Source organism: Schistocerca piceifrons, chromosome 6 (genome assembly GCF_021461385.2).
Source record: "Schistocerca piceifrons isolate TAMUIC-IGC-003096 chromosome 6, iqSchPice1.1, whole genome shotgun sequence".
In the NCBI taxonomy this organism is placed as follows: Eukaryota; Metazoa; Arthropoda; class Insecta; order Orthoptera; family Acrididae; genus Schistocerca; species Schistocerca piceifrons.
Window position 1 is genome coordinate 93,934,978 of NC_060143.1, and position 13,905 is coordinate 93,948,882.

General features: G+C 37.3%; 1 protein-coding gene across 2 annotated transcripts in view; it reads right to left on the reverse strand.

Moving 5' to 3' along the window:
• Positions 1 to 2,829: 2,829 nt before the first annotated feature.
• Positions 2,830 to 13,905, reverse strand: part of LOC124803078 (glycosylphosphatidylinositol anchor attachment 1 protein) — an 86,748-nt gene continuing 75,672 nt past the window's right edge. For both annotated transcript variants that reach the window (XM_047264207.1, XM_047264208.1), the window contains one exon: positions 2,830 to 3,255. In XM_047264207.1, coding sequence (XP_047120163.1) covers positions 2,958 to 3,255 — 298 coding nt within the window. In that variant the 3' untranslated portion in view covers positions 2,830 to 2,957. The remainder of the gene's footprint in view (positions 3,256 to 13,905) is intronic.

The following is a 13,905-nucleotide window of genomic DNA, read 5'->3' on the forward strand; positions in this document are numbered from 1 at the left end:
TCATAATATTGAATATCAAGACATCTTCCATTTGTACCAGGTACACTACAAGAGAAAATTTTAGCTGATGACATAGCATATGGCTGTCCTCAAAACAGATAAGATGAGTTCAAACAAAAAGATAGGGCAGGAAGAGCATTAGTAGATGGCAAGACTAACAGAGGCAAATTCCAGCTTCCTCAAGTTGCATCTATACTCACAACAGAATGTACAGCAATTTTAGAGGGACTTAAATATACAAAGCTAGTGCAAGAAGCACCAATCATAAGTTTATCAGATTCACACTCAGTGTTGGTGCTTATTAAAGAGTTAAGATGTCAATATTACATTATAGAAGCAGTTCAGGAGCTTTCCTGCCTAAATAAGATGACCATTATGTTATGGTGAAAGTGCACCGTGGAATAAAGGGAAATCAAAAAGTCCGAGAATCTTCCTCATGCTAAGGACTATATTTATGGCCCAATGGAATGAAAATCTCCAACAGTCTTATGAAATTAAAAGGAGACACTCAACAGTGGTACCTTATGTCCCAACATGTCCTTGGAACCAAAATTATGCCTACAGCAGAAAATTTCTAGTGACAGTGGCACGACTTCGATTCAATCACAGGAGATTCTGGTAACATTTCTACCACCTCAACATGATCACATCTTGTTGTGAATGCAGCTGTCAGGACAATGTTCATAACATTTTCTTCAGTTCCCGAAGAAGATAACAAGAAACTACAAAACTAATGCAGCATCTGTTGACTTCCGGGACATGGCTGTAACTGACAGCTGTTCTTTACGGTTCTGAGGTCAGTAGTAAGAGTGATGCCCAAAAAACGATTAATAAATTAAAAAGTGTCTAAACAAAGAGTGATCCCCAGTGGAGGGGTCAATATTTTGAAACCATCTATATGGTGATGTAGGTTGAGATTCCAGGTATCGCACATTGCAGCCAAAAAAATTCACAATTTTGTACGATACTCAATAGCATTAAAAATGTAGTATTACACAGGCTGGTTGTGTGGTGTAATTGTTAGGGTTAGGCCTTCACATGGAGAAGGTTGTGGATTTGAATCTTGTCAAGTGCTTTAAATTCTGTTTATTTTTAAATCTTTATTGATATGGCTTTGATTATTTTTTTATTCAGTTAGTTTAAATGTATTTCTTTAAATATCTGTTCCTTTGCCACATCATTTTAATCACCTTATGAGTTTTTCATTTGTCCTCTTTTTTTTCTTTATATCATTCTTATCATCATGCAAACATTTAAAACATAGCCTAAACTCCTACTGGAATATGGACATCATAATGTAGATGAAGATTTAAATGTAAGAAGGAATAAGTACAACAAAATTCAGGCACAACGAAGAATTGAAATAATGAATGCAATAACATGGAGGAAAAAATAGGATGATAAAACGAAATAAATGTAACTGAAAGTAATGCATAAATTTAATTAAAATCACATGAACAAAGATTTCAAGCCGAAAAAAATGACAGGAAGATGGAGGAGAGCAAATTAAACAGATGTGATGGTTAAAATGACATGACAAAGGAATAGAAATAAAATTACATTTAAACCACATAAAATCATTTCAATGAAGATTTAAAAATAAGCAAAATTTAAAGCACCTGGAGATACTCAAATTCACGACCTTCTGCATGTGAAGGCTTTGACCCATCCATTATGCTATGCAGCAAGTCCATACAATACTCCTTTTATAATGCTATTAAGTGTCATGCAAAAGTCTAGATTTTTTTTGTTAATTGCTTTCAAATGAGTGCCCACCAGGGTGAATGGCTGCAGGGTGTGATACCTTGGATCTTGACCTAAATCACCATACAGGTAGTTTCAAAAATCGATCCCTCCACCCGGGTCAACTCCCTGGAAGTTTGAGTGTCATTGTGGAATACTTTAGTTGGACACCTGTGAGCAAACATCGAATATTATAATGTATAAGACTGACTTTGCAATTTTTTTTTCTTTAAATAATAGCCTAGGAAGAAACATTCACATAAGTTATTTTCTGATGTGACCATGCAATGAAGCCTGTGCATTCCATTCTTTTGCCAGAATCCTCACTCCCTTCACTTCATCAAAATGCACATCTAGATAAAATACTGGGGCAGGCAGGTTTTGCCATCACCACTATGAAACTTCCCAAGCTGTTATTCACACAACTCTAACTTTTGAACTTGCTGTCCCATGGTGAGAGGGTATGTTGTCAAGAAACTAAACCTTACTGGTGCAGAGATTGATGGAAGATATTGGTATCCATATGTAAGAGTTTAGTGGAAGCAGTGGGCACACTCTTTACCTATCCTCTGACATAAAAGGCATTTTTGATGTTATTACTGTAAATTACAAATTCAAGTTGATTTGTTGAATGAACTGAGGACTAGTAATGGAACTAGAGGAATGCCACATGCAAAATCCAATCATTCACCACACAATTAACACATTGCAAAATGATTAAAAACAAGGAATCAAGAAATTTCCCATTTTAACTCTGCCTTAGTGTGACTGCATGCTGTCCAAAATGTGGTAATAGTGTTGGTCTTCCATACATAATAATAAGCAATTATGCAACAAAAGTTTAGCTGGTCTGGTGCCACTACATGTCTTTCCTGAAACAGCTACAATGAATTAGAACTCTTACCATTCTCAAAACTGAAAGGGTGATTCTGATATGTTCTCACTTGCATTCCGATCCATTATTGCCAATATTGTGTGTGAGGTATTCAGGACTTCTGAGTCAAGTACCTTTATCAGTAATTAGGAATGGGTAATCAAGCAAGTTGGGAGAAAATGCCTTTGTTTTATTAAGAAAAACAATGGTGCTATAAAGTAATGGAATGTATTTTTTTTCCACAGTTTCTCTTTAATTCTTGATCATGGCAGTTGCTCTAGTAGTTTGAATCTGTATCTCTCTGTACACTTTACCCTTATTTTGACTGATATTATTTATTTCACATTTTAGTTTTTACTTGAACAATATTTGCACTTGTATGCAACACTACCCAGAAAAGTAACCAAACAGGCAGCAGAGCAGCCACAGCAACACTAAATAACCAGTTGCCATATATAAGATTATCAACAACAGCAAACAGAAGTGCTTCACAACTTGCTTCAAATGTCCTCAGCACAAGCATATCTGAAGGCTCTTCTGGAAAGGTGTATGCAGAGAATGCGAATACAGTGAGCATGAGAAGTGAAAGTGGATGCAGAAGCAACCACATTATTCTCTGAGTGATGTTCACCAGCCTCCTGCAAACATAAATTCAGCATTATCAAACAAACAAAACACCACAAAGCTTAAGTTGATCAGTGATCAGATAATTAAAACATAATGTAAAATGCCATTAACAATATTCCAAACAGAAAAGAACTATCCAACAATTTGAGAACTGTATTAACACACTGACAGCCACATGGCCTGTGGCAGTCACAGTGGAGCCTCATCCCTGATGCCTGGCTTGGCTTAAGCCTGTTCATGAAATGTCCATCACTATGTCTCTGACAGTCAGTGTATTAAACTGTGATCAACAGCAGGGTTGCTAGTGCTTTTGCCGAAACGTATTAGATGAATATACTTGTAACAGGTAAAATTAAAAATGCATAGAGACAGAATTCCCTTAAAATTACAATTGCACTCTCCTATTCCACCACCATTCACCCACCTAATCATGCAGAATGTACAACTGTAAACTTTAAAATGAACTATTAAAATCCGAACTGAACTACAGAATAAATGCTTAAAAATAGTTCAGGTAAGTGTGGATGGATGATCACTCACAAAAAATCAGGACGAGCCAGCTACATTGATTATACGTTAAAATTTTCCCCCTAGCAATTTACAAATTCTTAAGCCATACATCATTTCTCTCATCTACTAATATAGACGATAGATCTGCTGTTAAATTAGCCTCAGCCCTCTTGTTTGAGTACAAAATATGTTTAATTAAAATCTTACATATTAAAATCTGCATCACATGCACTGCAAATTGGAAGGTCCTCCCACAACAGCAGGAAGCTATGCGTCATTGGACTGTGTTTAATCCAAATACATTTCCTGCAGCCCAGAGAAATTAGCAAATTGACAAATTTTTTCATTAGTTGTTATTTAGAGTTAGCCTTAGGTGGATTATAAAAACACCATTTGTTCATGGGCAGTTCACGAGAAAACTGCAACAATCAAAGAGTTTTGGTTTGTGTATGAAAAGTACCAATTGTGGGGGTGGCTACTTCTATAATTTCTATTCACTGCAGATCATCAGAATTTATATCATATGATCTTAAGATGAACTTCGAAACTTACTGAGATCCAGAGTTTCAAAGTTACCGCACTTAGGCAGAAAATGCAATAATCGGGTTTCAGCCATTTTTGCACTGTGGCCTCCACAGCAATGGACTCAAACTGTCCATTTTTTAGACATTTATCTAGAAATGCCATTTTCCAGTTTTTGACAATCTGTATCCATAATCAAGTTAATCTCCAAAAAAACATGATTTTTGGGTATCACTGTTTTAATATGATCCACCCATTTCTGGATTCTCTCTCTGTGATCAAACACAACTAGTTGACTTTACAGAGTTGTTAGCCTTCCTGAGCATTGTGATGGATCTTATTTTGGTGTACCCATAAAATTTATGTCATTTAATAAGCATCAAGACACAGTGCGGGGCCAAGATTCAATATAAACATGCCCGTGCCAAAAAGAGATGTGTATGAAAAGAATGATGAGCATATATCTGTATTCTAATGTTTCCTTATGTTGATATCAAATTTTTTACTCTTGTAATATCGGTCTCTTGCCATCCTGGTTCTGGGTGGACTTACTGCATTTATGTCTGACAACAATATATATTTGTGTAAAAGTTTTTACAATATATCTTTTGGAAAGGGAAGCAACATCTTTTGTTTCTAAATTGCTTCACCCTGAAAATGATAACTGGATACACTGTAGCCTGCCAAACTTCACAACATATGGCGACATTATATACGATTGTATTGTACTTCATTCTTTATCACGGAGCTGGAAGCTGCATCATCTTCTTCTTCAAGAAAGAAAAAGTAAATATAACTCTGTTACAAGCAGAGTATATATATCAATCAGTTTAGACTATTATAGTGGTAAGCATAGCAAGAGACTGTGGAGGTGCAAACTTAAATGTGTGAACTGCTACAAGTGAAAGTATTCCCCAACCACACACTTGAAATAATTGACGTTATCTCCTTATGGTGCCAGTATTTAAATACCAGTATAACTGGTGACCATGACAGGGTGGTGCCGAGTATAGATAACTCAAGTAATTAAAATATATAAAACATTTTGTAAAAATTTTCCATAGAATTAATTATCTCTTGTTTTCTTTGTTGCATAAGACAAATAATACTCTCCAAAGAAAGAGAGGATGGGTCACAAAAGAAGGATGAAGGATGTGCATAGATGAATAATAAAATTTGTATGGGGTGGGGGGGGGGGGGGGGGGGGGGGAACTGCTGAAACCTCTGAGAAGGTAGGAAAATTCTGACTGACAACTTGCATGGCTGCGGTTGTTAGTGTCTCACTCATACCAAATACTAGTAGTACATCTCCTGCCCCCCCCCCCCCCCCCACAATCCTAAAAATTGGAGCATTTTAAATTTTAGTAAAACAGTGAATTTATTAAAAATCTTTTGTCTGAGAGTTTTGAGTGAGTGCAAGTGCGATAACACTGCAGTATACGTTTGCAACAGGTCACAGGATAATTTAGAAAATTTTCTCAGAGTTCATGAGCGTATTTTTGATCTGTCGTTGCAACTACAAAATGCGTGATTTTTTCACCAGACAAGTTTTGCTTTATTGAAGTAAAGCATCATGTGATCTGTAATTAAGTTTATTTATATTTTGATTTGCTTTTTAGATCAAAAAACAGTTCATTAAGAATAGGTTGGTTTGTACTTATGGTGATTTTTCGGCTGATTTCTTGCTCACATCGAGAAATGCCGTCTGCTAGCACATCATTGTTTTGCTGTGACAGACACTGATAATTTTCGTCTACGTTTTAGATGTTTTGCAGCACTACATATTTCTCACAACACACTTTTATGCACACAACTGTATTCTGTTTGTTTTTGTACTTCATGTGTGTATTGCTGTTTGTGTTTTGTAGTGTTGGCAACATAAACTTTTAATTACTTTGTCTGTGACCTGCAAATATTCTCTTTTAATTTAGATTATTGTATGTGTGTAATTCTATTTAAGTATGTTTTTGTATATTTATGCACCGTGTAAGAGCAGAGAAGGGATAGTGATGGAGTGGGGGGAACCATAATGAGTGGACATGAGACATAAGTATATAGCGTGTAATGGAGTGTGAGTTAGAGGAGAAGGTGAAAAAAAAAAAGGAAGAAGAAGAAGAAGAATACATAGAAAAAACGGAAGAATTCATCAGCAAAAACAACAAAAAAAAAAAGTTAAAATCAAACCCAACTAACAGATTTCAAACACAAGAAGTTAAAAACACACTCAAAAACATAGAGTATACATTAACAGACAGAGAGAAACAGAGACTTGTATGAAAAAAACCCTCAAGCCCCCAACATGAGATGTCAACCCAAGGTCCATAAAGAAAATTATCCAGTCCATCCAACAGTAAATTTCAGAGCAGCTCCTACATACCTACTAGCAAAACAAATGCAGTCACAGCTCAACCAGTATTATAAATTAGAAAAGGATAGAACAATCAGAAATACCTCTCAACTGGTAGAACACATAATATACACTAAAATCCCTGACACAGCAACATTGCTCTCCTTTGATGTAGAAAGCATGTACAGTTGCATTTCTGTTAGTGAATCCATAAAAATAATTGAGGAAAACCTGCAAACACACAACCAGCTACCTCATGAACACACAGATGAAACCACAAAATTACTACAGTTAATAACACAACAAAATTACCTTGAACTCAATCAAGAATACTACATACAAGGAGGAGGTTTACCCATGGGTTCACCTATGTCAGAAACACATTAGCCAACATTTTCATGAATCACATAGAAAAACTAATATTTGAAGACACAATAACAAATAAAAGCTACAATGTCATCTACTGGTACAGATACATGGATGACATAACATGCATGCTTTGCTTAGTTCCTGTCGTTCCCTTTGGAACATAGGGCCGTGACGAAACTCCTAGCAAGATTTCTAGCAAGTCTCTTCACTTCATTCCAGGTTTTCCCATCCTCTGCAGCTTCTCTCTCGATTGTCCTTTTCCATGCCTGTTTGGGATGACCACGTTTTCAAACTCCTTGAGGGTGCCAATCCAAAGCCATCCTTTCAATAGCTCCATCTGGTTTCCTCAATGTATGCCCAATCCAGTTCCACTTTTTTTCTTTGATTTGTATATTGATTGGTTGCTGATTTGTCACCCTCAAAAGATCTTCATTTGTCATTATATCTGGCCATCTCACATTTAAAATATGCCAGAGAGAGATTGATAAAACTTGGAGCTGGTTTTTGATGTGGTTAGTCACCGTCCAAGTTTCACAATCATACAACAGAACAGCCTTCGCACTGCTATTGAAAAGCCGGAGTTTGGTCTTCTTTGAGATGTTCCTATTTCTCCAGACAAGGTACAGTTGTACAAATGCACCATTTGCTTTGTGGATGCGATTACGGAAGTCCTCCTCAGCGCCTCCTGTAGTTGTGACTACACTTCCAAGATAGAGGAAAGATTGGACCTGTTCTACATCTTCTCCATTAATGGCCAGCCTATTCGTGATGGTCAAATTTATCTGCATTTCTATGGTTTTGCGAACATTTATCTCGAGGCCTGCAACTTATGCCTCTCTCTGTGACCTGGCCACTTTCTCTTTGATGTCTTGATATCATTGTGCCATTAAGCAAATGTCATCTGCGAAATCTACATCTTCAAGCCTATCCCGCATCCCCCATTGTACACCTGTCTTCTGTCCCCCCATCACTCTCTTCATCACATGGTCCAACACCAAAAGAAATAGAGTTGGCGAAAGAATACACCCTTGTCGTACTCCCGAATTAACTTGGAAAGGCTCTGTTAGTTCTCCATTATGTAGTACTTGGCATTCATAGTCTTCATACATTTCCTTATGATGTTAATAATCTTTGTTGGAATGCCATATTTTGCAAGAGTATCCCACATGACTCTTTGATTGATAGAGTCGAAAGCCTTTTCAAAGTCAATGAAGGTGCTACCACTCTGCACTTTGTTCCAGAATAATTCTGAGAGTATTGATAAGGTCCACAGAGCTTCGATGTTTTCTAAAACCCGCCTGCTCTCTCCTCAGTTGTGCTTCCACAGAATCCTTAATATGGTTTAAAATGATCCTCGAAAGTACCTTACTCGGTACTGACAATAGGGTAATGCCCTGTCAGTTGTTGCAGTTAGTAACATCTCCTTTTTTGGGTATTTTCATGATAATATCTCATATTCGATCTGTTGGCAGTTTCTCCTCTCTCCATATCTTCTCAAAGAGGATGTACAATAACTCAACAGTGGTGTCCAAGTCTGTTTTCAGCATCTCAGTTGTTATATTATCTGGTCCTGGTGCCTTCCCTTTCTTGATCTGCTTCAGTGCTATCTGAATTTCTGCTTTCGTGGGTGCGGTGCATTTACACCAATGCTGGGACTAGTATCACTGTTTACCGTTGGTTCTTGTTCTTCTACCTCCCCACTCAGGTCTCTATTTAGAACTTCTTTAAAGTGTTCCTTCCACCTACATGATTGTTCTTCATGTGTAGTTAGTATCTCCCCTTTCTTATTCCTTACTGGTCGGTTCCTCTGGAAGCTTTACTTTGAGAGCATCTTAGTGATATCAGGTTCTTTCACATCCCCCCTCGCGCTGCCTGTTCTGCTCTATCAACCTGTCCATCTATTCATCTTCTGTGGTCTCTTCTCACACTCCTTTTCACTTCCTTATCTGCAGCTCTATAATCAGCTTGTGCCTGTGCTTTTTGTTGCCTGGTCCAGCTCTGATTTACTTTTCCCTTGGCCTCCTTTCTATGGGTGATTTTCCTCCAGGTATGTTTGGACATCCAATCTCTCCGCAGGTGATTTTTAAAGCCAAGGTGTCTCTCACTCACTTGCACAAAAGTATTCTTAACTTCTGTCCACATTTCATCCATGTCCTTATCCTCATCCATCTCCAGTTCCAGTGCCTGGAATCTATTCCAGAGTTCCAGCTGGAACCCCTCAGCTATCTGTGGATCTTTCAGTTTACCTACATCGAATCTTCTATTCCTTGGCTTGAATTTCTTTCTGGAAGCCACAATCTTCATTCGGAAACTGGCAGTAATAAGATGGTGGTTGCTATTTGCATCTGCTCCTCTTCTATTCCGCACATCTTCCAGGATCCTCCTGAACTTCCTGGATACTGTGATGTGGTCAATTTGATTTTCTGTAATATGATATGGGGATACCCATGTTATCTTATAATATCTCCGATGAGGAAACAAGGTCCCTCCTATATGAATGGTAGAAGAACCTGAAAAAGAATACAGCAACTACCCAACGACATAAAAACAGTACACAAAAACATGAACTTCACAATAGAAGAAGAACAATAAAACACAATCAACTTTTTAGACATAACCATAAGAAAAGATAATAATACAAAGATGAGGTGACTTACCGAACAAAAACGCTGGCAGGTCGATAGACACACAAACAAACACAAACATACACACAAAATTCAAGCTTTCGCAACAAATTGTTGCCTCATCAGGAAAGAGGGAAGGAGAGGGGAAGACGAAAGGAAGTGGGTTTTAAAGGAGAGGGTAAGGAGTCATTCCAATCCCGGGAGCGGAAAGACTTACCTTAGGGGGAAAAAAGGACAGGTATACACTCGCACACACGCACATATGGATATGTGCGTGTGTGCGAGTGTATACCTGTCCTTTTTTCCCCCTAAGGTAAGTCTTTCCGCTCCCGGGATTGGAATGACTCCTTACCCTCTCCTTTAAAACCCACTTCCTTTCGTCTTCCCCTCTCCTTCCCTCTTTCCTGATGAGGCAACAATTTGTTGCGAAAGCTTGAATTTTGTGTGTATGTTTGTGTTTGTTTGTGTGTCTATCGACCTGCCAGCGTTTTTGTTCGGTAAGCCACCTCATCTTTGTATTTATATATAATTTTTCCCACGTGGAATGTTTCCTTCCATTATATAGAAAAGATAATAATACACACATGATCGACATATATAGAAAACCCACAACAAGTGACATTATCTTAAATGACACTTCAAACCACCCACAGAACCACAAACAAGCAGCAATCAGATGCATGTTAAAAAGGCTGAACAGGATCCCCCTAAACACTTCTAATTACCAGAAAGAGTTAGTCATTATAAAACAAACAACATTAAAAAATGGACTCAAAGAAACAAAGGTCAACAAACTGAATAAAAAATAAAGAGACAAATAATGAAGAAAACAAACCAAACCACACTAACTCGCACAACTCGCAACAACAAAAAAGGGAATAAATGACCTACAACAACAAATTCACTCATAAAATAGGAAACATATTAAAAAAATAAGGCATAAACATTTCTTGCAAAAAAAAAAAAAATAAAAAATAAAAAATAAAAATAAAAATAAAAATAAAAAATAAAAATAAAAATGCATACAAAAGCACATCCCAAAACTAAAATCAAAATCAGACAGATACCAACAATGTGGTATCTATCAGCTCAGTTGCAGAGATTGTGAAAAGATATACATTGGAATGACTGGCAGGACATTTGACACAAGATATAAAGAACACATCAGAGCATTCAAATATGGTAAAATCATCCAACATTTGGGGTTCATCTAAAAGAACAACACCATAGACCATGCAATATTGAAAACAAAAGGAATATAATAAAAATCAGTAAAGACAGACACATCCTTCCTTTGCATGAAAATTTCCACATACAAGAAGGAATTAACACAACATAAACAGTTGCTCAATGACCAGATAAATACTGGAAAAGAATAATTGATGAAATCACATGTAAAAGAAAAGAGCCTTTTTCACCCCCCCCCCCTTCCCCCTCACTCAGAGCTTTATTTCGCTTCTCACTCCTCACCTTCTCCTCTAACTCACACTCCATCACACTGCTATATACTTGTGTCTCATGTCCACTCATCATGGTCTTCCCCCCCTGCACTCCATCACTATCCCTTCTCTACTCATACACATTACATAAATACACAAAAACACACTTAAATAGAATTACACACATACAATAATCTAAATTAAAAGAGAATATTTGCAGGTCACAGACAAAGTAATTAAAAGTTTATGTTGGCAACACTACAAAACACAAACAGCAATACATACTTGAAGTACAAAAACAAACAGAATACAGTGGTGTGCATAAAAGTGTTTTGTGAGAAATGCATAGTTCTGCAGAACATCTAAAAATTATCAGTGTCTAACACAGCAAAACAACAATGTGCAAGTAGACGGCATTTCCCGATGTGAGCGAGAAATCAGCCGAAAAATCACTGTTAGTATAAACCAACCTATTCTTAATTAACTGTTTTTTGATCTAGAAGCAAATCAAAACGTAAATAAACTTAATTACAGACCAATGATGATGCTTTACCTAAATAAAGTGAAACACATCTGGTGAAGAAATCATGCATTTTCTAGTTGCAATGACAGATCAAAAATACCTTCATGAATTATAAAGCAACTACGGACACTATAGCCACACAAATGAAGAATTTCTCACAGTTTTTAAGAAAGGGATATTCATTTCAAAATTTTGCAATTAGTAAATCACAAGGATAGAAATGGATGCAGTAGATAAAACCACTGTTGACAATTCAGTGATTAATTTACAAGCACAAAATATCACTGAAGATTAGATGGGTAGGTCACATAACTAATGAGGAGGTACTGAATAGAATTGGGGAGAAGAGGAATTTGTGGTGCAACTTGACTAGAAGAAGGGATCAGTTGGTAGGACATGTTCTGAGGTATCAAGGGATCACCAATTTAGTATTGGAGGGAAGCGTGGAGGGTAAAAATCGTAGAGGGAGACCGAGAGATGAATACACTAAGCAGATTTGGAAGGATGTAGGCTGCAGTATTTACTCGGAGATGAAGAAGCTTGCACAGGATAGGGTAACATGGAGAGCTGTATCAAACTAGTCTCTGTACTGAAGACCATGACAACATGCAAACATCAGAAGTGATGTGACAGATTTATGTGCAAAGTTGTATATAAGGGAAATGTATTAGACCTCACATGTCAGCTAATATTAAAGACATTTATGTGCAGTTATAAGAGCAAATTTATGTCATGTTTTCATTTCTTAATGTAAGTCATGTAAAATTTTATGCACTTGTACAAAGACATGTAAAGAAAACTATATATAAAAAGGGTGTCTTAACATGTGTGAAATGAAAGGTACTTCAAGAAAAACTGTCCACCTATCATATGTTTAGTGAGTGTTGAATGAGAAATAAAACTCATGTGAAGTAGTGATCAAATTTGTGTGTGCCTACAATGACAAAAAACCTTCTAAGTACCCTCTGTAGTAGCACTGGACGCCCAGCTTTACTACGAAGGAGGAATTAAAACAAGTAATTAATAGACTTACACAGAATATTGTGAGCTCTCATAGTGATGCAGATGATACGGGATGGCCTTTCAGACACTGAAATATGTGATGGACGACATGCCCATATAACCATGGTTGGAACTTTATAGCTTCTCCACTGTGGCATCAAACTTTTTAAGCAAACACACGTAAATGTGCACTTATCCTATGGAGTTACCCTCCAGACACGATAACGATGTGGAATTGATCATTGCCTACCGAGTTATAGATCTGAGACTGAACTGTTCTCCATAGTTGCACTGTTGATACTGACAGGCTCACACGCAGCAAAAGACTAATTTAAACATGCTCTTTGTTGAGTCATGATCTCTCAGAAACTGAAACTTTAAAGTTTTGTAAATTCCATGTAAATTAATTGTAATATAAATAAAGCTGACACATGCAGGGGATAAATAAGATATAAACTTGGCCACAAATAAAGGAATTTGATCTCCAACAGGGCCAAAAAGTAGTTTAAATGATACTTCCGTTCAAAATTTGATAATTTATGCTACATGTGTTTGTAAAATGCACTACTACTGTATACTGTCATCCAGTAATAATAGACAATGCCAGTATACAGTAGGGGAGCAGTTGTGACAGATCTTATTTTGGTTTAGCCATAAAGTTTATGTCATTTAATAAGTATCAGAATACTTTGAGGGGAAAAAAATGCAATATAAACATGCCCGCACCAAAACAAGAAATGAAGGAAACGAAAGATGAACATATATATGTATTCTAGTGTTTCCTTAAGCTGATATCAAATTTTTCACTCCTCAACAATCGGTCTCTTCCCGTTCGTGATTCTGGGTGGATGTATTGTGTGTGTCTCAGACAACAATATATATCTACATCTACATCTACATTGATACTCCGCAAGCCACCCAACGGTGTGTGGCAGAGGGCACTTTACGTGCCACTGTCATTACCTCCCTTTCCTGTTCCAGTCGCGTATGGTTCGCGGGAAGAACGACTGTCTGAAAGCCTCCGTGCGCGCTCTAATCTCCCTAATTTTACATTCGTGATCTCCTCGGGAAGTATAAGTAGGGGGAAGCAATATATTCGATACCTCATCCAGAAACGCACCCTCTCGAAACCTGGCGAGCAAGCTACACCGCGATGCAGAGCGCCTCTCTTGCAGAGTCTGCCACTTGAGTTTATTAAACATCTCCGTAACGCTATCACGGTTACCAAATAACCCAGTGACGAAACGCGCCGCTCTTCTTTGGATCTTCTCTATCTCCTCCGTCAACCCGACCTGGTACGGATCCCACACTGATGAGCAATACTC